General features: G+C 40.5%; 1 protein-coding gene across 8 annotated transcripts in view; it reads right to left on the reverse strand.

The window, feature by feature from the left end:
* Positions 1-1,274: 1,274 nt before the first annotated feature.
* Positions 1,275-27,312, reverse strand: part of LOC139752874 (cellular tumor antigen p53-like) — an 81,580-nt gene continuing 55,542 nt past the window's right edge. For 6 of the 8 annotated variants that reach the window (XM_071668882.1, XM_071668880.1, XM_071668881.1 and 3 more), the window contains exons 2-9: positions 20,005-20,430; positions 14,879-15,052; positions 13,491-13,665; positions 11,601-11,826; positions 11,312-11,453; positions 10,003-10,104; positions 5,138-5,263; positions 1,275-1,964 (exon numbers count right to left, since the gene is read on the reverse strand). In XM_071668882.1, the coding sequence (XP_071524983.1) occupies positions 5,138-5,263; positions 10,003-10,104; positions 11,312-11,453; positions 11,601-11,826; positions 13,491-13,665; positions 14,879-15,052; positions 20,005-20,424 (1,365 nt within the window). In that variant the 5' untranslated portion in view covers positions 20,425-20,430 and the 3' untranslated portion in view covers positions 1,275-1,964. Of the gene's footprint in view, positions 1,965-5,137; positions 5,264-10,002; positions 10,105-11,311; positions 11,454-11,600; positions 11,827-13,490; positions 13,666-14,878; positions 15,053-20,004; positions 20,431-21,575; positions 21,596-22,268; positions 22,426-27,312 lie in introns of those variants that run through there. The other 2 variants (XM_071668879.1, XM_071668883.1) reach the window with 2 other exon arrangements.

Here is a 27,312-nt window from a genome sequence, read left to right on the forward strand (position 1 = left end):
CTTCACGTTGGCACTATAATACCTCCAAGGTAAATGAATGCTTGGTAACACTAGCCAGCTTTGCATGTGGGAATTTGTTTAAAGACGATCATAATGTTTGGCATATTTCCACGTCCCGCACCACATTCATTCATATTTATTTATTTTGCTTTGTCGCTGTCTCCCGCGTTTGCGAGGTAGCGCAAGGAAACAGACGAAAGAAATGGCCCAACCCACCCCCATACACGTGTATATACATACACGTCCACACACGCAAATATACATACCTATACATCTCAATGTACACATATATATATACAAACACAGACACGTACATATATACCTATGCACACAATTCACACTGTCTGCCTTTATTCATTCCCATCGCCACCTCGCCACACAAGGAATACCATCCCCCTCCCCCCTCATGTGTGCGAGGTAGCGCTAGGAAAAGACAACAAAGGCCCCATTCGTTCACTCTCAGTCTCTAGCTGTCATGCAATAATGCCCGAAACCACAGCTCCCTTTCCACATCCAGGCCCCACACAACTTTCCATGGTTTACCCCAGACGCTTCACATGCCCTGATTTAATCCACTGACAGCACGTCAACCCCGGTATACCACATCGATCCAATTCACTCTATTCCTTGCCCACCTTTCACCCTCCTGCATGTTCAGGCCCCGATCACTCAAAATTTTTTTCACTCCATCTTTCCACCTCCAATTTGGTCTCCCACTTCTCCTCGTTCCCTCCACCTCCAACACATATACCCTCTTGGTCAATCTTTCCTCACTCATTCTTTCCATGTGCCCAAATCATTTCAAAACACCCTCTTCTGCTCTCTCAACCACGCTCTTTTTATTCATACGTACGAGATACCAACTGTAAATGTACAAAATAGTCTACTACTCTTCAGCAATAAATTTCAGTCTAGAAGGGTTAAAGTATCTTCCCATTTCATTTTCTTAACCTACTGTAATGATGTGGTTTGCAGTGTCTCACTATGATGTGGTTGCAGTGTCTCACTATCTTGTGTTTGCACTGCCTTACTATTGGTCACTATCTTGTGTTTGCACTGCCTTACTATAGGTCACTATCTTGTACAATCAAACAGCCCATGAAAAATCAGCCACTTCTTATGTTTAATGAGCATTAATCACTGAAGGTAGCAAAGACAAAAATTTACAAGTACTAATAATGCTAACCAACATAGGTTATTATCCATGACACCCCATAATTTTCTGACAAGAGATGACCAATTGTTAAAAAGACATACTAAAGAAAAGACCACAGTACTTAACAGTATTTTACTGTGTACACAACACACTTTCAAATTAAATATCGAGATTTCATGTTTCACATAATCAAGACTTCCTTTCTTAACACATACTTTTACATTAAAAACTATACTTTTAAGTAAATTAAATCCAAGCTGAACTTAATTATTCTTTAAAACTGTGATATACATAAGGCCACTTACCAACATAAATCAAATCATTAATTTACATCATAAGACCTAAAAACTTAACAAATTAACATGAAAAAATTTTATCATGAGAAATGTGGCAAATGTAAAAGAAAAATTTTAAATGTAGTAAACTATCTCTTAAACTTAAATCAAACTTAATAAGCAAGTGATTACTGCTAATCTAACTGCTATAGGATATTAAAATATTTCAAAATAACAGAAGCCAAGCATTGTACAACTACCAGAAGTAAGGTAGTAAACACTACAAGAGTATATATTTAATATGCAACCTGAGTAGAGGAACTATGCACATTTTCCAATAACAAGAAAAAAAATGACAATAACATCAAGGAAACTACTGTTAGATCTTCCAATTATTCTAGTTTAGCATATAGGTGCAGCAAACTAAATTGTGAACAAATCCTTAAATATTATGACAGGAAACAGAAGTTGCTTCTTCAAAAGAGTAAATGGTAAATGCAGTTTTGTAGTCATACGTCCATCAACTTTCAAATCTGCAAAAGAAGATGCATGTATCAATGTGGATACATTCAAAATATAATGTAACATTTCACAAAGAAAAGGAACACATTCCAATGTCCTGGCTCTCCTATTACACACACAATAAATATCCCCAAAATGGGAGAATATCCCTCTACTCGCCCATCATATCCCCTTCTTCATGAACACTGAAGAAATTTACTTTCCCCTTGCCCTCCCTGGTATTATCTCCAATTCTATTTATCATTAATCTCATAGGGTGGATCATGAGCACCTGAGTGTGCAATATCTGTGAGAATTGGTTGTTAAAACTGGGTTTCACACCATCCCTGCTGTGTTGGAAAAGGGGGAAAGTCAAATTTATTGGGGCACTTTTGTTAACTAGCAATTCCTCCATCTCATTTCTTACTAAACTTAAAGACTAACAAAGTACATAGTTAATTCCATGTAATACCATGCCCACTTTATTTGAAAAAAAAAAAAAAAAAATATGAAACAGGTTTGGCCTTGTGAAAAAAAATAACTACACCTCAGAAAAAAACAAAAACAACATGGAACAGTCCTTCCTTCTCTACTACAGCTGTTTTTACTGGTGGTGTGGATTGTTCCTTGCTCTCTTTTATCTTGTAACTGCTGGCTTGCTGGAGTGCCATCTATATCTTCATCAATATGGTTCCTGGCAACTGATCATTATTTCCTAATCTGTTACCATAAAAGTATTTGAGGTATGTGTTTCCACAATTGTATCTACTCTTACTGACTTTCCAACCTATGATATCAAATGTTTATTCCCTCCAAGAATGGCTAAAGTCTCCATAACTGGTGAACTCCATTGCTGCTTCTTAGCCTTCATGCCTTACATGGCCACTGGCAGAGGGCAACTTTAGAGCAGTGTTTCCTACTTCTGCCATTTAACTGAGTTCAACTGCCATCAATTACCATAACTTAAGAACTCTAGTGCTACTTCTTAGCCTTAAGCACCTCACCCTTAACAGGCCATTGGCAGGTGGGGGTAAGTCCAGCGCAATGTTTGCAGAGGCTCCTAACTGTTCCTAATAGCTACTACTAGCTAATGCTACCTAATGATCCTGCTAATTCACTCTAACCCATGCTTGCCTTTCACCTATTAGCACACTCAGGCCAAGCTTGCTTGAAATCTTTTTCAATCCATCCTTCCATCTCCACTTTGGTCTCCCCATTCTCCTTGTTCCCTCCACTTCTGACACATATATCCTCTTTGTCAACCTATTCTCACTCATCCTCTCCATAGTGTCCAAACCATTTCAACACACCCTCTTCTGCTCTCTCAACCATACTCTCTTTTAATACCAAACCTCTCTCTCTTCCCATTCCATTACTTACCCAATCAAACCATGTCACACAACATATTGTCCACAACCTTTTCATTTCCAAAACATTCACTCTCTACACAGCCTTATCTGCAGACCATTGTCTTACATTCATATAATAATTGTTGGGACTACTATTTCTTCAAACATACCCATTATTGCCCTCCCAGATAACATTCTCTTTCCAAACATTCTTCAGTGCTCCCAGAACCTTCACCCCCTACCCTACCCTATGACTAGTTTCCACTTACATGGTTGCATTTCCTGCAAAGTCCATTCCCAGATATCTAAAATGCACGTCACTTACTCCAGTTTTTCTCGATTCAAACTCAAACCCCATCTAACCTGTCCCTTACCCCTGCTGAATCTAATAACCTTTATTTCATTCTCTTTCAATTTCCTCCTTTCACACACTTCCAAACTCAATTACCAATTCATGCAGTTCCCCACTTAAATCTGCCATCTGTTCTGTACCATCAGCAAAAAATGAAAAAACTCACTTCCCATGCCCTTTCATTCCCCCGAAGTCTACATAATTGCCCCTCTATCCCAGACTCTCACATTTACTTCCCTCACCACCCCATCCATAAACAGATTGAACACCATCACTCTCCTCTCTTTCTACCCATACTCAAGCCTTACATCCTTGAAAAAATTTCTCTGCTTCGAGCAGCTTTCCTCCCACAACAAATACACTTATGACCTTTCACAAAGCATCTCTATCAACCCAATCATATGCCATCTCCAGATCCATAAATGCCACATACATATCCATTTGTTTTTCTAAATATTTCTTACACACATTCTTTAAAGAAAACACCTAATCCACACATCCTCAACATCAAAAACCACAGCTCCTCCCCAATCTTGTGCACTTCACATCCCTTCACCCTTTCAATCAATACCCTCCCATACAGCTTACCAGGTATGACAACAAACTTATACCTCTGTAGTTTGAACACTTGCCTTTATCCCCTTTGTGTCCATACATTGGCACTATACATGCATTCCATCAATCCTAAAGCACCTCAACAAGATCTAAAAAATACATTGAAAATCTTTACTAACCAGTCATCAACACAGTTCCCCCCTCTTTCTAATTAAATTCAACTGCAACACCATCCACTCTAGCTGCCCTGCCACATTTCATCTTACACAAAGATATCACCACTTCTCTCTTCACCATAACACCATCCACTCCAGCCGCATTTCATCTTACGCAAAGATTTCACCACCTCTTCTCTCTTCACCACAACACCATCCACTCTAGGTGCCCTGCTGCATTTCATCTTACACAAAAATTTCACCACCTCTTCTCTGCTCACCAAAACAATCTCCATGACTCTCACTTTGCATAACATCAAAATGCCTTACATCTGCCACTCAATCACTGAGCATACTTAATCCTTCAAAATATTCACTTCATCACTACCTATCATCATTTCCCCTTTCATCCCCTTCAATGTTTCTATTTGTTTTCTTCTTTCATACATTATTTACCCCCCCAAAAAATCAATCTCCCTAATGTTTACCGATACTCACTCACCCGAACTCTCACTTGACCTCGTTTTCAACCCTTGCATCTTCCCCTTGACCTCCTGCAGTTATACTTCATAAATCTCCCAATCATTTGCACTCCTTCCCCAAAAATACAGGCATGTTAAGTGGGTACAGTGATCACATTGCCCTGCCTCACAACCACATATATACTAAAGTTATTAACTTAGTTTAAACACCATTATTATACTTCATGAGATCCTTTAAAAATCCTAATTATAAGAAATACTTTCTGGTAAACTTTTGTAAAAAATATAAGATTTTTTTTACTTCTGCCTTACCTAATTTTCATCCTGTGGGTGATTACCTGGGGTTCTCAGGAAACAGGGATTGTTATTTCTGACGTACTCTTCAGCAAGCACTTTATTCAAATAACTCATTATTTCATGTTTGTGTCTAACAGGAACCTGTGAACATTTGAAAAAACAAATGAGAATTAATTTCTATCTATTTATTCATAATACTTGATCGCTGTTTCCCACGTCAGCTAGGCAGCGCCAGGAAACAGATGAAGAATGGCCCATCCACTCATATACACTACCTCACTGATGCAGTAAACAGCGATTAAGTTTAATAATATAAAATGCCTACACACGCACATATACATATCTACATATACACATATACATACACTTAGACATATGCATATATACACATGCACATATTCATACTTGCTTGCCTTCATCCATTCATGTCACTACCTCATCCCACAAGAAACAGCATCCCTAACCTCTGCTTCAGCAAGGTAGCACCAAGAAAACAGACAAAAAAAGCCACATTCGTTCACACTTAGTCTCTAGCTGTCATGTGTAATGCACCAAACCACAGCTCCCTATCCACATCCAGGCCCCACAGACCTTTCCATGGTTTACAAAAATTTACTTCTTCATGGGCAAACTATGCTGAGCTCAGATTTCAATTAAAAAAAATAAATAAATATATATATATATATATATATATATATATATATATATATATATATATATATATATATGTGTGTAGGGGAAAGAATACTTCCCACGCATTCCTCACGTGTCGTAGACGGCAACTAAAGGGGACGGGAGCAGGGGGGCTAGAAACCCTCCCCTCCTTGTATTTTAACTTTCTAGAAGGGGAAACAGAAGAAGGAGTCAAGCGGGGAGTGCTCATCCTTCTCGAAGGCTCAGACTGGGGTGTCTAAATGTGTGTGGATGTAACCAAGATGAGAAAAAAGGAGAGATAGGTAGTATGTTTGAGGAAAGGAACCTGGATGTTTCGGCTCTGAGTGAAACGAAGCTCAAGGGTAAAGGGGAAGAGTGGTTTGGGAATGTCTTGGGAGTAAATTCAGGGGTTAGTGAGAGGACAAGAGCAAAGGAAGGAGGAGCACTACTACTGAAACAGGAGTTGTGGGAGTATGTGATAGAGTGAAGAAAGTAAACTCTAGATTGATATGGGTAAAACTGAAAGTTGATGGAGAGAGATGGATGATTATTGGTGCATATGCACCTGGGCATGAGAAGAAAGATCATGAGAGGCAAGTGTTTTGGGAGCAGCTGAATGAGTGTGTTAGTGGTGTTGATGCACGAGATCGGGTTATAGTGATGGGTGATTTGAATGCAAAGGTGAGTAATGTGGCAGTTGAGGAAATAATTGGTATACATGGGGTGTTCAGTGTTGTAAATGGAAATGGTGAAGAGCTTGTAGATTTATGTGCTGAAAAAGGACTGGTGATAGGGAATACCTGGTTTAAAAAGAGAGATATACATAAGTACACGTATGTACGTAGGAGAGATGGCCAAAGAGCGTTATTGGATTACGTGTTAATTGATAGGCGCGCGAAAGAGAGACTTTTGGATATTAATGTGCTGAGAGATGCAACTGGAGGGATGTCTGATCATTATCTTGTGCAGACGAAGGTGAAGATTCGTAGAGGTTTTCAGAAAAGAGAATGTTGGGGTGATGACAGTGGTGAGAGTAAGTGAGCTTGGGAAGGAGACTTGTGTGAGGAAGTACCAGGAGAGACTGAATACAGAATGGAAAAAGGTGAGAACAAAAGAGGTAAGGGGAGTGGGGAGGAATGGAATGTATTTAGGGAAGCAGTGATGGCTTGCGCAAAAGATGCTTGTGGCATGAGAAGCGTGGGAGGTGGGCAGATTAGAAAGGGTAGCGAGTGGTGGCATGAAGAAGTAAGATTATAAGTGAAAGAGGAGAGAGGGGCATTTGGACGATTTTTGCAGAAAAATAATGCAAATGAGTGGGAGATTATAAACGAAAGAGGCAGGAGGTCAAGAGAGAGGTGCGAGAGGTGAAAAAGAGAGCAAATGAGAGTTGGGGTGAGAGAGTATCATCAAATTTTAGGGAGGAAAAAAAAGATGTTTTGGAAGGAGGTAAATAAAGTGCGTACGACAAGGGGACAAATGGGAACTTCAGTGAAGGGGGCTAATGGGGAGGTGATAACAAGTAGTGGTGATGTGAGAAGGAGATGGAGTGAGTATTTTGAAGATTTGTTGAATGTGTTTGATGATAGAGTGGCAGATATAGGGTGCTTTGGTCGAAGTGGCGTGCAAAGTGAGAGGGCTAGGGAAAATGATTTGGTAAACAGAGGAGAGGTAGTAAAAGCTCTGCGGAAGATGAAAGCCGGCAAGGCAGTGGGTTTCGATGGTATTGCAGTGGAATTTATTAAAAAAGGGGGGTGACTGTATTGTTGACTGGTTGGTAAGGTTATTTAATGTATGTATGATTCATGGTGTGGTGCCTGAGGATTGGCGGAATGCTTGCATGGTGCCATTGTACAAAGGCAAAGGGGATAAGTGTGAGTGCTCAAATTACAGAGGTATAAGTTTGTTGAGTATTCCTGGTAAATTATATGGGAGGGTATTGACTGAGAGGGTGAAGGCATGTACAGAGCATCAGATTGGGGAAGAGCAGTGTGGTTTCAGAAGTGGTAGAGGATGTGTGGATCAGGTGTTTGCTTTGAAGAATGTATGTGAGAAATACTTAGAAAAGCAAATGGATTTGTATGTAGCATTTAAGGATCTGGAGAAGGCATATGATAGAGTTGACAGAGATGCTCTGTGGAAGGTATTAAGAATATATGGTGTGGGAGGCAAGTTGTTAGAAGCAGTGAAAAGTTTTTATCAAGGATGTAAGGCATGTGTATGTGTAGGAAGAGAGGAAAGTGATTGGTTCTCAGTGAATGTAGGTTTGCAGCAGGGGTGTGTGATGTCTCCATGGTTGTTTAATTTGTTTATGGATGGGGTTGTTAGGGAGGTGAAAGCAAGAGTTTTGGAAAGAGGGTCAAGTATGCAGTCTGTTGTGGATGAGAGAGCTTGGGAAGCGAGTCAGTTGTTGTTCGCTGATGATACAGCGCTGGTGGCTGATTCATGTGAAAAACTGCAGAAGCTAGTGACTGAGTTTGTTAGTGTGTGAAAGAAGAAAGTTGAGAGTAAATGTGAATAAGAGTAAGGTTATTAGGTACAGTAGGGTTGAGGGTCAAGTAAATTGGGAGGCAAGTTTGAATGGAGAAAAACTTGAGGAAGTGAAGTGTTTTAGATATCTGGGAGTGGATTTGGCAGCGGATGGAACCATGGAAGCAGAAGTGAATCATAGGGGAGGGAGAGAGCGAAAGTTCTTTGAGCGTTGAAGAATGTGTGGAAGTCAAGAACATTATCTCCGAAAGCAAAAATGGGTATGTTTGAAGGAATAGTGGTCCCAACAATGTTATATGGTTGCGAGGCATGGGCTATAGATAGAGTTGTGCAGATGAGGGTGGATGTGCTGGAAATGAGATGTTTGAGGACAATATGTGGTGTGAGGTGGTTTGATCGAGTGAGTAATAATAGGGTAAGAGAGATGTGGTAATAAAAAGAATGTGGTTGAGAGAGCAGAAGAGGGTATTTTGAAATGGCTTGGTCACATGGAGAGAATGAGTGGGGAAAGACTGACCCAAGAGGATATACGTGTCGGATGTGGAGGGAACAAGAAGTGGGAGACCAAACTGGAGGTGGAAAGATGGAGTGAAAAAGATTTTGAGTGATTGGGGCATGAACATGCAGGAGGGTGAAAGGCATGCAAGGAATAGAGTGAACTGGAATGATGTGGTACACTGGGGTCGATGTGCTGTCAATGGATGGAACCAGGGCATGTGAAGTGTCTGGGGTAAACCATGGAAAGTGCTATAGGGCCTGGATGTGGAAAGGGAGCTGTGGTTTCAGTGCATTATACATGAGGGCTAGAGATGAGTGTGAACAAATGTGGCCTTTGTTGTCTTTTCACAGCACTACCTCGCACACATGCGGGGGGAGGGGGTTGTTATTTCATGTGTGGCGGGGTGGCAATGGGAATGAATAAAGGCAGTATGAATTATGTACATGTGTATATATGCATATGTCTGTGTGTATATATATGTATATGTTGAGATGTATAGGTATGTATGCATGTGTGGACGTGTATATATATATACATATATATGTGGGCGAGTTGGGCCATTGTTTTGCCTGTTTCCTTGCTCACTTACTAATGTGGGTGACAGTGACAAAGCAAAATAAATAAATAAATCTTTCTTTTCTTTCATACTATTCACCATTTCCCACATTAGCGGGGTAGCATTAAGAACAGAGGACTGGACCTTTGAGGGAATATCCTCACCTGGCCCCCTTCTCTGTTCCTTCTTTAGGAAAATTTAAAAAAAATGAGAGAGGAGGATTTCCAGCCCCCCCCCCCGCTCCCATCCTTTTTAGTCGCCTATACACTGCACCTCAGCCAAGCAAGGTCATCATTGCAATTTTCTTGCCCTTTCTTTCATCTACAAATATATGAACCTAAACTATTAAACAATGTTTTCTCCAAGGACAAAACATTATTCAGAACCTCTATCAGAAAGTAGCCAAAAATCTACATACATATAATGGATGAAGGCAGTAAGTATGAATATATACATGTGGATATATGTATGTGTCTGTGCATGTATATGTATGTATACGTTATGTATATGTGCGTGTATGGGCGATTATGTATATGTGTATACTAGTGGTTGGGCCATTCTTTGTCTGTTTCCTTGCACTAACTCGCTGATGCAGGAAACAGCGGTTAAGTGTAATGATAATTATAACTATCAAATCATTAACATATTTTTCAAAAACACAAAACACATTCACAAAAGGCTTACTCTGATATGTACATATCCAGGATCAGATTTTGGCTCAACCTTGATGCTGTTAGGCCTTTTCCTCTTTTGGCCCACTTTAGTCTCAGCAACTATTTTTCGAATCTGAATAAAAAAAAATCTAATTAGTGCCACTACATACATGTAATTATCATCTTTAGATACCTACATTCCTTAATAATTCAGTGGTACCTGACCCATGATACAGAAAAGATATCTCTCAGGACACATAATTAAAGGAACATGAATACACAAAACCACTACACAAACTAAATGCCCTCTAATCACCAAATGACATCAACATTTGTACTACAAAAGAATTCCTTGGCATCCTCTACAAACAATTCATCAACTGCACTTGATACTATGCCTCACTCACCTGGTCTTCCACCATATCAAATGCAAATACGGTAAAACTGCAAATCACACAATTTAGAGTTATATCTCTAATGCCTGTTCTAAGTGGAACTACTCTTACCATTTTGCCAAAAGGCAGGGCTAGCACATAGTGCTGACCGCAGGAAAACCTAGTTACAAAAAAGAGCTACATGAGTTAGTGTTGTCAAAGTGTTACAGATGACAAGGAGAGATTGTATGTTTATGGACAGAGTGCCAGTAGTCTACATGTTAGTGAGGCAGAAAGAAAAGACAGGTAACTGGGTCAATTTGGAGAACTCAGAACACTCACAGGATACTTGGCAGCCACAAATACTCAACACTCTCAATGAAATAAAGATCCTCCCAATGCAATACTACTTCAATGCTTAGCAGTTGATCTGAAGACAGGGCAGCATATGAAGGATGCTGAGGTCACAGAAGTATGTGAAGTGAGTCATGGAAATTGTTTTGGGGAAGAGAACAGGTAGTGAAAGCCTCGCATACAATAAAATATGGCAAGGCTGCTGGAGTGGAAGGTATTGTGGTAACTGTGTTACCGATTCTTTGGCTAGGATTTTCAACTTATATATGGATCACGGTACGGTGCCTGAGGATTGGCAGAATGCATATATAGTGCCACTGTAAGATGGCAAAAGGGGACACGCATTCTTTTCAACATACAGGTGGGTCTGAGGCACATTAGGGGTATAGAGAATTAGTGTGATGTGCTATACAGGGGATGACCACCCCTATCCCCACCCAACTGTCTCTCCCTCTATGCAAAGATGCATAAGACATCTGAAAGGCACAAAAGTTAAAGCAAAGACTCGACTATCAAGTAATGAGTAAATGTTTAAGATCTATTCTAATTATGGAAATAAAGAAGCCCATGCTCGAATACACTAGCATAAAACACAAATTAACAGATATCTACCTTTGCTTGATTTTCATCATCAAGAGTCAACATGGCATTGTTAACTTGTGGATTTGCAACTTTTTCCTCATTTGTCATATCCCTTGAGGGACATCTGCAACATTTCGTATCCAGGACCTGCCGTCCAATTTCACTTCCCGCGCTGTGGAAATCATCATTAGTACTCATGAAACCTAATCCTTCATATTCCACAATCATGGAACCATATATAAAAATTCATACATCACTATGAAATCATAAATTGACCAGTTATTTCCAAGATGAAAACTCAGACCACCAAAGCACTCGCCTGTTACGAAGAGTGAACACTAGGCAGAAAGGTCTTCTGTTGGGTCCACCAACACATGATGTTAGGCACATGAGCTTCAAGAGAAGGGTGGAGGCAACTTCTCCAGGTGGTGGAGGCTGTAAAGGCACTGTCACCACAAATCGCTCGTGTACTACATCATAGTCACAACCTTCTCCTTCTATCTGTACTATATGCTCTGCCACATGAGGATCAGAGGCTGTAATAGCTGCAATACAGTAAACAGGAGAGTATTTTAGTTGCAATTAACTGAAGTTGTTACATAAAAAAATCACAAGCATGCACATTACCTTATAGTCAATGTGCATGGGAATATGACATGAGAAAGATGGGAGGTGGATAAGTGAGAAAGGGTAGTAGGTGATGGGATGTGGAAGTTAAATTGCTTATGAAAAAGGGAGGAGTATGGGTATTATCTGCAGGGAAGAAGTACAACGGCTGTAGATGTACTACAAAATACAGTTGCTGATCATAAGGAAGGTGCAGGGGCTGAAAAAGAGTACAAATGCGAGTTGGGGTGAAAATGTATCAGCAAACTTCAGGGAGAATAACAATGTTTTTGGAAGGAGGGTAAAAGAATGAATAACAATGTTTTTGGAAGGAGGGTAAAAGACTGTAAAAAAGAAGAGAACAAATGGTAACATCAGTGAAGAGTGCAAACAGAGAAGTGGTAACAGGCTACAATGAGGTGAAGCATAGATGGAGTGACTATTTGTAAGGTGAAGGTCACTCTGTGGCAGGGGTGTGTGATGTACCAATAGTTGTTTAATTTGTTTATGTATGGGGTGGTTTGGGAGGTAAGTGCAAGAGTTTTCAAGAGAGGGGTGAGTATGAAGTCTGTTGGGGATGAGAGGGCCGGGAAAGCGAGTCAGTTGTTGTTCGCCAATGATACAGCACTGGTGGCCTTTTCGAGTGAGGAACTGCAGAAGTTGGGGACTGAATCTGGAAAAGTGTAAATGGAGAGTTGAGAGTAAATATGATTATTAGGTTCAGTAAGGTTGAGGGGCAAGTTAGTTGAGATACAAGTTTGGATGTAGAAAAACTGGAGGAAGTGAAGTGTTTTATATATATCAGAGTGAACTAAGCAGAAGGAACCATGGGAGCAGAAGCGAGTCACAGGGTCGGGGAGGGGGTGAAGGTGCTGGGAGCGATGAAGAATGTGTGAAAGGAGAGATCATTATCTCGGAGAGCAAAAATTGGTATGTTCAAAGGAATAGTAGTTCCAACATTATATGATTTCAAGGAATGGGCTCTAGATATGGTTGTATGGAAGAGGGTGGATGTGTTGGAAATGAAATGTTAGAGGACAACATATGGTGTGATGTAGTCTGATCGAGTAGGTAATGAAAGAGTAAGAGAGATGTGTGGAAATAAAAAGAGTGTGGTTGAGAAAGCAGAAGAGGGTGTGTTGTAATGGTTTGGACATATGGAAAGAATGAGAGAGGAGAGATTGACAAAGAGGACATATGTGAGAGGTGGAGGGAACAAATATCCTAAGACATTTCCAAAACATTCTTCCCACCAAACCCTGACTTTACTCCTAAAATACTTTCAAACCGGTTTTCCCCCCTCCCTGAGCTTTGTTTTACTTTCATTCCTCAACTGCATTACCTATCTCTCCTCACTTCTCATCTTTGTTATATAAACTCACATTTAGACACCCCAGCCTGAGCCTTGAATTAGGATGAACATTCCATGCTTGGCTTCTTCTTCTGTTGTCTTTTAAAAGCTGAAATACAAGAAGGGGGTTTCCACCCACACATTTCTGCCCCTTCTACAAGACAAATGGAATACTGAAGTAAAATTCTTTCTCCCTACCCCAGAGGTAATCTTAATGATAGTTTTGTTTATAGTTTACATCTAATGACTCACCTTGCTGGCTCTTACAGTTGTAACAGCGGGTGACTGGATCTATACGGAATCGGCTATCCTTGAACACTGGAGTAATTGTGAGGGTACCATCAATCCACTCACTCAACACAATCTTTACTGGAACAGCGACATTAGGGCACAAGTACAGCTTGTCCTGCTGCTGGCTATAGCACCACTGTTGAAAACATGAGGCATATCAACCTGACTAGAAATTTAAAAACCAATAAATATAAAGTATTATTAACTAGACAGGTACACTGACATCTACAGTTCTATACATACCCTTAAGTAAAAAACTCAATTCCAATACCATCTTTAGTATACACTGTCTGCTTCTTTATCACAACTGGCAACACATTATATGAGCTATCCCTGGGGATAGGGGAGAAAGAATACTTCCCACATATTCCCTGTATGTCGTAAAAAATGGGGAGGGAGGGGGGCTGGAAATCCTCCCCTCCAGTTTTTACTTTTCTAAAAGAAGGAACAGAGAAGGGAGCCAAGTGAGGATTTTCCCTCTTTAGGCTTGGTCCTCTGTTCTTAACGCTACATCTCTAACGCAGGAAATGGCAAGTACATGTGTGTGTGTTAAGAACACAGAACTAAGCCTTAGTGGAAATATCATCACATGGCCCCCTTCTCTGTTCCTTCTTTTGGAAGATTAAAAACAGGAGGGGAGGATTTCCAGCCCCCCCGCTCCCGCCCCTTTTAGTAGTCTTCTAGAACATGCAGGGAATACGGGGGAAGTATTCTTTCTCCCCTATCCCTAGGGATTGTCTTCATATAGTGGTAATAAAGACACAGGGTAAGGAAGACAACTGAACTCTCTGAAAGTACAAATCTTGGCATTTCATGGGAGGAGGGCAAACAGAGGGTTGGTGTACCTAATTAGAATTAATAGATATAAGATTGCGGTCACAAGACCCTAAAGTTCAAAGGTTAAGAACAAAAAAATGCATTGGTGGAGTGATTTGTGGTGATCAGTAACTCAGGTTAAAGATGAAAGAAAAGTAATACTTTTTAACTTTCGATCAAGAAAATACAGAGGGTTGCTGTACCTAATTAGAATTAAGAGATATAAGATTGTGGTTACAAGACCCTAGAGTTCAAAGGTTAAGAACAAAAAAATGCATTGGTGGAGTGATTTGAGGTGATCAGTAACTCAGTTCCATGTTTATCATTTGTTCCAGATCATTATGAAGGGTAAAATTAAAGACCTCTGCTCCACCAGAATCTTCCAGTCTTGAACGTTAACCAATCCTTACTGTTAAAGATGAAAAAAAAGTAATACTTTTTAACTTTTGATCAGGAAAATACTGTCATCATGTTTCCCTGTAAGTAAAAACATATAAATCAGTATGACCATTCAACATCTACTAGCAATTTACCTTATTGCGATCCTTGTTATCAGTGGAGAGTGATACAGAAAATGAGTAACGGCCAGGCCATGGCTGAAGGGAGGGCACTGTGCGCGATGGTGTTGTGTCTGGTTGATATGATTTGCTACCCTCATGCAGTGAAGTAGGCTCCTCCTTCTTGACAATCTGACCATGACTAGGCGTCTGTTTAAAAGAAATACCAATAAGAATGTCAAAACAATGAAAAGCAATCTACAGCTCAAAATGAAAACCATTCAGGTAAAACCATGGTGGGCAAGGAACCTACTTATTGTCAATGAAGCAAAAGCTTCTTTATAGATGAATGTCGGGAGTAATTCATGTTTATCAATTTGCTCCCCACAGTACCATTTTGGTTAGGAAGATGGTCCATGCTAGCAAATACTCACTTCTTACACAAATGTATGTTACAAATGCCATTATTTCATGAAAAAAGTAGGGCAAAGAGTGTAGGGTGCACCGACAATTATGGAGTGGGATGTACTTAAAGAAAAAAATGGGATGTTTTGGACAAGGGTAAGAGAGAGTTATCTATCTTTAAGTGGATTTGGCAGCGGATAGAACCATGGAAGCGGAAGTGAGTAACGGTGGGGAAGGGGGCGAAAGTTCTGGGAGCGTTGAAAAATGTGAGGAAGGTTAGAACATTATCTCGGAAAGCAAAAATGGGTATGTTTGAAGGAACAGTGGTCCCAACAATGTTGTATGGCTGCGAGGCGAGGGCTATAGATAGAATTGTGTGGAGGAGGGTGGATGTGTTGTAAATGAGATGTTTGAGGACAATATGTGGTGCGAGGTGCTTTGATCGAGTAAGTAATGAAAGGGTAAGAGAGATGTGTGGTAATAAAAAAAGTGTGGTTGAGACAGCAGAAGAGGGTGTTTTGAAATGGTTTGGTCACATGGAAAGAATGAGTGAGGAAAGAATGACAAAGAGGATATATGTATAAATTCCACTGCAATACCATCCAAACCCGCTGCCTTGCCAGCTTTCATCTTCCGCAAAGCTTTTACTACCTCTTCTCTGTTTACCAAATCGTTCTCCCTAACCCTCTCACTTTGCACACTACCTTGACCAAAACACCCTATATCTGCCACTCTATCATCTAACGCATTCAACAAACCTTCAAAATACTCACTCCATCTCCTCACATCACCACTACTTGTTATTACCTCCCCATTTGCCCCCTTCACCGATGTTCCCATTTGTTCTCTTGTCTTACACACTCTATTTACTTCCTTCCAAAACATCTTTTTATTCTCTCTAAAATTCAATGATACTCTCTCACCCCAACTCTCATTTGCCCTCTTTTTCACCTCATGCACCTTTCTCTTGACCTCCTGCCTCTTTCTTTCATACATCACCCAGTCATTTGCACTATTCCCCACAAAAATTGTCCAAATGCCTCTCTTCTCTTTCACTAATAATCTTACTTCTTCATCCCACCACTCACTACCCTTTCTTATCTGCCCACCTCCCACGCTTCTCATGCCACAAGCATCTTTAGTGCAAGCCATCACAGCTTCCCTAAATACATCCCATTCCTCCCCCACTCCACTTACGTCCTTTGCTCTCTTACCTTTTTCCATTCTGCACACTCACTCTCCTGGTACTTCCTCACACAAGTCTCCTTCCCAAGTTCACTTACTCTCACCACTCTCTTCACCCCAACATTCTCTCTTCTGAACACCTCTACAAATCTTCACCTTCACCTCCACAAGATAATGATCACACATCCCTCAAGTTGCACCTCTCAGCACATTAACATCTAAAAGTCTCTTTCGCACACCTACCAATTAACACGTAATCCAATAACACTCTCTGGCCATCTCTCCTACTTACATATGTACACTTGTGCATCTCTCTTTTTAAACCAGGTATTCCCAATCACCAGTCCTTTTTCAGCACATAAATCTACAAGCTCTTCACCATTTCCATTTACAACAATGTACACCCCATGTCCACCAATTATTCCCTCAACTGCCACATTACTCACCTTTACATTCAAATCGCCCATCACTATAACCTGGTCTCATGCATCAAAACTACTAACACGCTCATTAAGCTGCTCCTAAAACACTTGCCTCTCAAGATCTTTCTTCTCATGTCCAGGTGCATATGCACCAATAATCATCGATCTCTCCATCCACTTTGTTTTCCCCATATCAATCTAGTTAACTTTCTTACACTCCCACCACTCCTGTTTCAGTATTAGTGCTACTCCTTCCCTTGCTCTTGTCTTCTCATCAATCCCTGACTTTACTCCCAAACCACTCTTCCCTTTTACCCTTGAGCTTCATTTCACTCAGCCAAAATATCCAGATTCCTTTCCTCAAACAAACTACCCATCTCTCCTTTTTTCTCATCTTGGTTACATCCACACACATTTAGACACCCCAGTCTAAGCCTTCGAGGAGGATGAGCACTCCTCGTGTCACTCCTGTTTCCCCTTTTAGAAAGTTAAAATACGACGGGAGGGTTTCTGGCGTTACCTCCCTGATGCGGGGAAACAGCTGTTAAGTATACGAAAATAAATAAAATATCATCAAAATCCAAGCATACTGTTATATATCTTAATTTACTATATGCTATGAAGCAAATACCTCACAGTCAGGAATTACCTGCACCAGAGCCTCCAAGAAACAACACTAAGTGACCCAGTCTGGATGATGATGAAGTACACAAGTAGAGGTAAGTGAACCACAATTGCCGAGTCAAGATAATAATGATCTCGTCCGAGATTCAAATTTGTCTAAGAAGCAAACCGAACTTTTGGGTTACAGGTTAAAGGGCTGGAATCTTCTCCATAATGAAACTAAAGAATTCTTTTTATATGGGGACCGCTATGTCGTCTTCAAAGAATCTTTCTCCCTTGAATATGGTCTGGTGTTTTGCAATGACGCTCGTTCTGTTATGGAGGACTTGTCTAAGAATATAACATGAGTGGCGCAGTCAGTCATGGCCATGGCGAAAATTTTCATCGAGACATTTTGAACATGGAAAAGCGGTAACAAGAAAAGTGTAGCCCCTATATGCCGGCATATAAATGCTGGGCACTAACGAGACGTTCTCGAAAGTCGTACACTTCTACAATCTAGAAATTTCAAGTGCAATACCAGCCTCATGTATGAACGAGTAATATACAATGACTAAAATTTAACGCCTGTCACTTAAAAACCTTACCCGTTAGAAAAATCCTAAAAACTTTCGAATTCAGCGTAAAAAGTACCATAGGGTCTACCTATTTCAGGTCATGGGACAGTATAAATTTTGTTGACCATTTCTGCCGTTCCCCCTCAGAACCCGGGCTAGTCGAGCTGAGGGGTTCACATGGAGCAAAATCACAGGTGCCTCTACTCAGCATATATTTGAAATACAAGGAGGAAAATGACTTGAGAATACAGGGCATGACTTACCAAAAAATAGTAACTGCAAAGGTGACAAAAAAAAAAAAAAAAAAAAGGGAAGAGTTCCAAGGATGTTAAGGGGAGAAGGATATAAGTTAGTGCCCAGATACAAAGGCAACATACCCAATAGTTTTCCTTCTGGGCAACTGATCAATTCATATGCCTTAAGTTATGCCAAAAGACAGCACATCATCCCCCCCCCCCCCCAAACACACACCCTACTTTTCAATATACAATTTTTCATCACATTCTCACTTTAAGATACACGAATAACGAAAGTCACTACAACATCAATTTCTAAGATTTTTTTTTTACCTCCTAGTGCATCACTTATTATATCAAATAAAGCAAAATATGCAATGTTCATTTACTGATGACAATGAAATCAGCCCTGAAATCGACGCAGATTCAGACGGAACACATGTCAGGTGTCTGTGTCAACTTACCACTTCGAAGACGATCATCCTCCTTGTCTTACGGATGGCTACTGAAACTAATACCAACACAGGGTTCTCAAAAAGTTCAGTAAACCAGTCACAGCGACTGTTCAACACAGCAAAGTCTCAGCACGACAACTAGCCGTCCCCAACTTTACATCCACAGGGCCATTCCAATACTTGCTACGACTTGGTTTCAGAATGATTTCTCTCTTTTATTTGCCAAAACTCACAAACCTTTCAGTCTAACCAAGCTTAAACTTAACAAGATATTAAAACCGAGCTACTAGATATTCTAAAAAAATATCTTAAATCCATTAAACTTGGATAAAAAGGGGAGACAAAAAATGTAATCATCGTACATAACCACCTCTCTCACTCGCACACAGGTTCAAGCAAGCTTTACAGTTCGTCCGTACAATCGATTCACACTTTTGTTTCAACAATTCTCAGACGACTAAGGTAATGCTGTGCACAAATACTACATCTATAATTCTTAATAAAACATAAATACCCGTAATACTAAAGTATCAACGCTGAAAGATAGGCATACATGCAATGCGTTTAACCGTAGCTTTAGTCGCATTCCGCTAGGCGTGTCGTGGAATTATACGTCACCCAGCCTACCAGTCTGATACTGAACTTCTCTGATAATGTTGTTTCAACGTCTTTTGTACACAAAATCCATATAAACGGAAGGAATTACTTATGACAAAAACAGTATGGTATAAAATACGATAAAGCCAGCAGAAAACGAGACTACTGCAAGGATAGTTAAAACATTTGGAAATGTCTATATAAAGCGTAAACATTGACTATTGGATACGTAGTCACACCTTAAACCGAGTCCTCTACACCAGTGTACATGTGCAAGAATACACAGGTGGAACTAATTACACAATATTAACTGGGTTCAGCTAACTGCATGAGAGAATTAGTAAAATCAGTAATCAACACATGACGTCTTAGGTAGAAACGGGATAATTTCGTTCGTCCACTGGCCCTTGTGTACAAATGGTACATTTAACAATTCATTTTCTTTTGAAAGATTTAAAAGGGGTTGGACTGACAGTACGTGTAAATCAATCATTATTAGCTGTACTTTAGAGTATAATAAAGTATACACTCCTAAAGGGGAGCGAGACTGCCCTTTCCCATACATCCGCCCTTAGTTGGGAATGTCTAGGATCCATCTGGGAGGCTATATAAAGTAATGGATAAACACTGTGAAAACTGTAAATGTTTAACACAATTATCAACATCATATTCAATACTTACAGCTGCTACTTCGTCGCTTATGTTGATTGCCATCCAATCTGCGCTTCTCAACTGTTGATGCGGTTGCTGTTGTTGAGGTGGTTGCTGTTCCCCCTGAGGAGGTGGTTTTTCTGCCTGCTGCTCCGCAGGGATGGTCATGGGATACACCAAATCACCAGCTCTATCTGGGACCAGTACAATATGGTTAGAGATGGGGTGTGGGTAAGCCAACTGCTGCATACAGTCCTGCTGCTCCAAGTAGTGTTGCTGTGGTTGCATAGGATCATCTGAGACGATGGACTGGTCTACGGGCAGAGAGTTCTCCGGTCCCTCAACAAGCGTCGCGAAGTTAGCCGAGCCAGTGCGGTGGAGGAGAGAGTCCTCCCTCAGCAGGTTGTAGATGTCGTCGCCAAACAGCGGCTCAGAGTCCTGACGCTGCATGTTGTCCTGTGGACATGAAAAGTTATAATAAAAGACCTTAATAGCAATATGATATTTTCACAAAACAAAGGTAATGTCTACAAAGACCATTTACGATTTTTCAATCTACCCTGAAACAAAAAGGACCAACTACCTTCCCTTTCACCGTACGTAAACTCCATCAAAACTTTCGAGCGCATCCCATCCACACCCCTCTAATCTTGGTACTGTGCTACGCAAACACAAGAAAACCTCACATACTTTAATCTATTGCCCATCTACTAATCACGAGCCTCTAACAGGCCGTTACGGATGAACAATATATCCAATGTCGTCACCGAATTAAAAAAATCATAAGGTTTCTTTTACGTGAAAATCACAATCCATCACACTTTCATTATTAACAGGCAGCGAAAGAAGGAGCTGGTGCCTTCAACCCACCCACTTTTTCAAGAGAAAGAATTCCAAGTTGTAAATGGCAATGTCATCCTCTTTAACGAAAAAATATTTGCAGGTCACCAAAACAAGTAAGCAATTCAAAGGTTTCATGAAATACTACCAATGTGTTCTATCACCGCCGAAAATCCTTCACCACAATGCTGAGAAAAATATCGCCTTACTCCTTTCCAAAATTACCTATGTTCCCGCTTAACAAAATCATGCAACAAACAGTACGTACTAGTTTCTCTTCCAGATGCCAAGGTAAATGGTCATCTAAATTAGTAAATCCTTTTTTTTCAGAAAATATAGATAAAAAAAGGGGTGACCCTTCCATCAACATCCCGAGACAGGAATGTTGGTTCCGCAGACTTACCGTACTCTTCCAAATACCATATCCACCAATTCATGACGTCAACATGACTAATCATCCACTAAAGATAAATTACACTATTTTGTTTTATTTCTTTCATTAAGACTATAGTCTCCTTTTGCAAAACATACTAAAAAAAAATACACGGTTATGCCATGACATGACGCAAGAATGCAAGGCCTCGCTACATCCCTATCTACCATACTAAAATGAAAACTGACGTGACACACTGCATTTCAACAATCAATTGACGTGACACGCTATACACCAACAATAACATGCACAAAACACTGCCGTGACACAATATACAGACAATCACATGCACAATCAACTAAGGCCTCCCAAAAGGAAAGCAACTTACAAAGATATGAAAAGCTCATCATCACTATATATCCAATCAGCGAACTTTTATCAACTCGTATGTGCTTACTGCTTGGTCTGGACAGGCAGCAGTATTTCCTATTTTGAAATATAATTTCCCAAGTTGCCACTAACTTCTTGTGGAATGTAGACAACACAATCCGCTTTCGGAGATGGCAAGGTCACAGTGCTGTACTGCCAAGGAAATATATATTCATTCACGTGATATCAGTGGACAATCGAATATCCATGGGTAAAATGCATTCGCACAATCACTTTTTTCATTTATCGGGTCCCATCCACAATCATATATAGATGGGCAACAGTTGGAAAAATGACATATCTGGAGTACGTACTCCATCTTAAATATGTGGGAACAATTCTTGTCTAGTCTTCACTCATGTCCTTCAAATCAACACTTCTAAGATTTCGTAAAAACCATTATAAAAGGCACAAAACAAAATCAATCGGTCGAACTCATGTGACACTGCTGGCTTTTCAAATCATGCGTAAATCTTCACACTCTTCACCGCACTCTCGTTACATATAGTTGTAATCTGTTGCCCAGCATCATTCCTTAAGTTAAGCGAAACCGCGCCCGTCAGACAACATGCACCAAAGGCGTTTTACATACCAAAGTAACTTTAAATACTGTCGTGAGGAAACCTAAACCCAAAACAAATCACGAACGTACTTGGTAATAATTCATTATTCCACGAAGCCTGTAACGTACTACCAACACACTCAATGTGGAGGCAAACAGGAGCCACGAGCACGAAGACCTTTCCCATTCCAAAGCCACACTACAACTGAGGAGACACACGTTGAGCGGCAGCTTGCCCGGCCTTCGCCGGGCGAGCCCCGCGTAGCCCCTCCCTCGACCCCTGCTCCCAGCTTCTCTCCCCCCACCTTCCCATCACCCCCACAAAACTTGCTGTTGACAGACCTTAATGCTGTAACATCGCAAATAGTGCGCGCGTTTCGAGCATCCACCATTTCGGTAATCTTTGATGTGGCGAGTGATACACAGACAAATGTTTAGCAACCGTTACAGCATTTGGTTAACAATGAGAAACAAACTGACATTGCTCCAAGTCTGAAGCATATACACTAATACAGTTGGAGACGCACGTCCGTCCTATCGGTTTCCTGCAAATATGCCACAGCATTATGCAGTGCACTTTTTTATGATGGGTTAAGTAAGCCTGGTCCTTGGTCAATATTTCCAATTATTTGCAATTTTCAAGAGTATCTTTAAATGCACTGGCCTTAGAGTAAATCTTTTGAAATCAGTGCTTTCATTTGAGTACAAAATTGAGTGGTTATAACTGGCCAGTGTACCATACAAATATTTCATTCACATGACAAGCATAGCACTCCAAAAATAGTTTTCATGTTCAATCTTTACAGGTGAGTAATGTAATATCCATTTATGGATACTCTTATATATTCTAAAAATTTTCAAATTCAAAATTTAACGCGATTTCGAACCAGCCCGGCAGGCAAAGGTTTCGTATGAATCAACGGAGGATTACAAGGGAAAGAAAAATCCAGGTACTAACAAGCTTTTCAGTACAATATAAGAATAGTACCTTCGAATTCACGTCGAACTGATCTTATCGCAAACAATGAAGCATGTTTCTGACCCATCCAGATGTAAAACACTTGGTTTTCATACTTTATACTTTTGTAGGCTTTCACCTACTCTCCATTGCTAAGAGATGAGGAAATCAAATAAGAATAATAGTACACCCCAGGATACGTAATAACTAGATGAGGAAATCAAATAATAGTACACCTCAGGATACGTAATAACTAAATGAGAAAATCAAATAATAGTACACATCAGGTTACGTAACACGAAAACTTGGGCCCACACTCAATAACAGCTCTATTTCGCTTGTTGGACTCTAATATGGATCAGTTGCCACATACTTTATTCGATTATTATTCTTTCCGTCATCATCAAGACCTTCAGCATACTCAAGAGAGATGCAAGGCTCCAGAATCCATAATACAATGCCACAAGCGAAGATATAAGATACAAGCCTTCCAAGGCTGCAGTTACAATTTTGAATAAGTGCAGATGTCAAACACTCGTGCGCGATGTCAAATGTATATAGTCTGTCTGTAATGACCACAACTTCCACCCACATCTTCACATGAACATTCCAAAGTCATGCGTGCTTTTTAGCATACCGAGACATTCCAGACCATGAGCAAATTTGTGTTTTCTCATTAACAATCAAGTGGATACACTAACAAATCTTTGCGGAAGACGGGGTTTAGGTGGCGGCATCGTGTATCTTATCAGTTCAGAGATAATCTCGCCACTTACAAAGCATAAAGTTTGGCTGCGCATGTCTTGAACATGTCACCATGGGGTGGAGATGGGGGGGATGGGGTAAAAAACTAATGCCATCAATGTTCACGCAGTCCAAAGACGTCAGAATACGTAGACATCACCCATGTCTGTTTACAGACATCAGGATGCATGGTCACCACTACGGACGCCAGGATACGTTGTCATCAAACGAAGAGAAACAGGTAACAGATGATCAAAGCTGTTAGGCGAATTATGAGAAGGCAAGAAGTCTGAAAGCTTAACGGTTTGCGTTGGGAGGGGAAAGATATCACAACGGCTAATTTCCCCGAGTCGGTAACAGCTACATAAGTCATCGTGACGCAGTAATTCGCTAAGTAATACTTAGTTTTGCTCTACTGGGGGAAGCAGAAACCAGAGTAGCGCCTACGAAAGAAAGAACACGAATCGATAATGCGGAGTAGGGCAAGTGGGTCAAATCTCGGGGTATCCAATATATCGACCAGAACCCTAGGGAAGGATGAACAGCTAGGTGGACTGTGGACCGGCTGCCGCGACCAAGATTCGAACCCACGCAGGTTTGTCCCCAGACGGCCCACGCATGCCTCATGCACAGCAAAACTAAGCATGTGTATCTGTGTGTGTGTGTGTGTGTGTGTGTGTGTGTGTGTTTTAACAGTCTCCACCTACAAGTGTTTACACCGCAAGCGAGCAGTCATCTTCGGCGAGGATGTCAATTGTCAATGTAGGGAAAGTTATCAGTGGGTTTAGCGGTCGGGTGGCACAGCCTAGGCGGCATGACAAACACCGGCCGGCAGTGAGGGTGCTGCCGCCGCCATGACGCCCGACACTAGATAACGTCAGGAAGTTTAATCTGGAACGATAGCGGCGGTGATCCTGCGTCCCGCTAACTCAACACATCCAACACTGCTGACCTACACCTAACATCATCCCTCCTACTTCCAAAAGAAAGCACGAACATACTCATGACACTAGTCATCCATCCTTCATTACCAGACACAATGCAATCAAAAGCTTTATCAACTCCCTCGAAACAGGCCCTACAAACATATCAAGCATGTACTTTGAACACTTAAAAACCAATTACAGTGGCGAGGGGCATCTTCATTTTGTATCCTGGTTACACAATAAAATCCCGAATATATATATATATATATATATATATATATATATATATATATATATATATATATATATATATTTTTTATACTATTCGCCATTTCCCGCGATAGCGAGGTAGCGTTAAGAACAGAGGACTGGGTTTTGAGGGAATATCTTCACCTGGCCCCTTCTCTGTTCCTTCTTTTGGAAAATAAAAAAAAAAAAGAGAGGGGAGGATTTCCAGCCACCCGCTCCCTTCCCTTTTAGTCGCCTTCTACGACACGCAGGGAATACGTGGGAAGTATTCTTTCTCCCCTATCCCCAGGGATATATATATATATATATATATATATATATATATATATATATATATATATATATATTCCTAGGAGTCCCCGTGGACTCAAAGGAATATCTTGATCACACGCAAAATTGTGATCCTTTCCAATGTATATATATATATATATATATATATATATATATATATATATATATTAATTTTCCAAAAGAAGGAACAGAGAAGGGGGCCAGGTGAGGATATTCCCTCAAAGGCCCAGTCCTCTGTTCTAAACGCTACCTCGCTAACGCGGGAAATGGCGAATATTTTGAAAGAAAAGAAAAAAAAAATATATATATATATATATATATTACAATAATGTATTACAACAACTCCGTGATTATGGCTTCAACTACAACTGTTATGAGGCACAGGAAGGTAACAGAACTGATACCACTAAACAAATACAAGAACAGAACAGGAAGGCAAGAGTTACACTCACTGTGTACACATCTTACAACAGTCAGTGTACATGTAACAAATGCCTAAACTCGCCTTTTTTTTTTGTTGTTGTTGCATCAATACTTGCATGTATCTAAGTTTCCTATCTGTTTAACCAAAAACAAAAATCATATAATACACACAAAATCCGACATCAATTCTTTATAAGTACTGTTCTGTACCCCTCAAAGACGATATCTCAACCCCTGGATAAGACAAGGCTCCTGCTCTTGTTTCTGACGCACCAGACAAACAATGGAGCTCACACGACACTGATACCTTACTGATAGGGACGAGATGTTACCCGTATCTGGGAATATCGCAACCCTGTCCAACAACAGCATAGCAGGCCTCGGAAGAAAAAAAATAAAATCACTATCAGGATGTTGAGTAGCCAGACCACTTGGCGTACCAGAGGGAACGTGAATGTAACGCCATCTTATACACAATCGACCATACAGGTTACAGCTAAGAAAAAAAAAAAAAAGTTTAAGAGCACTTGGCAACTCGCACAATAACCGCAGTATTTTTGTGTGGTTCCAACGCGTCGTGAGCCCCTCTCCATGAGACACATGCATAGTAAAACTGCTTGTGGTGTTAGAATTACTTCTACATACGTGGGGGTTTTCAAAATTTTTGTTGGTGATTTTATATTGTAGGTTAACAAGCCTAAACTCTGCAAACCCCCCAAACATCCGTGAACTCTTAAGATCTTACTCAATTATTCTTTTAACACGTGAAAAGTGACTGTCCAAAATTACTGGAGAAAAGCATGTAAATTATGTAACTCCACTACAGCATTAACACTAGCACCTGTAAATAACTATATTACACTTTGAAAGGACCAGCAGCATAAATGAGGCTCATTAACATACTAAGTGTATCGTCTTACTCAAGATTGGCCATGCGAGAAATTCTCCCCCTCCCCTTCCCTTAGGTAATCTAAGTGCCATCGACAGTCGATTTCAGGTTAACACAAAGGAAAGCATGAAAAACCGTCCCCTGAATTCCTCCTGTCATTATTCCAACGAACCTTCTTCCCTGGCGTCAACACGCGAGGTGAGGGATACGCTTATGATCACCTAAGATGGACCCAACAATAAGTACATAGTTCGGCAAACTGTGTCATCAGCCAGGCCATCCATCATGCCCTTGTCTACCATAATTCATACACTGTCTATACCTCATCTTCAGCACCTTCAGCACCAAGATACAACCCCAGAACACCATAGTATTACCACATAACACCACAGTACTACCCCTGAACACAGGATAAGATCGTTCGACATCAAGAAATAATCCTTTTGACCACATGACACGACCTAAAAGCACCATGGCACGACCCTTGCGTGTCAAGTGTTGAGTGTTTAAAACAAGATTAAAAACCTCAACTATATGGAATTTTTGCTTTTCCAGGTGATAGATTCTGCGCCCTTTTCCGGGCTGCTTCAAATCGAGCCTTAACTTGGCTTGTGTGGCTAGAGTTCTGCGTTTCAATGACATTACGAACCTATC

This window comes from Panulirus ornatus, chromosome 13 (genome assembly GCF_036320965.1).
Source record: "Panulirus ornatus isolate Po-2019 chromosome 13, ASM3632096v1, whole genome shotgun sequence".
Taxonomy (NCBI): domain Eukaryota; kingdom Metazoa; phylum Arthropoda; class Malacostraca; order Decapoda; family Palinuridae; genus Panulirus; species Panulirus ornatus.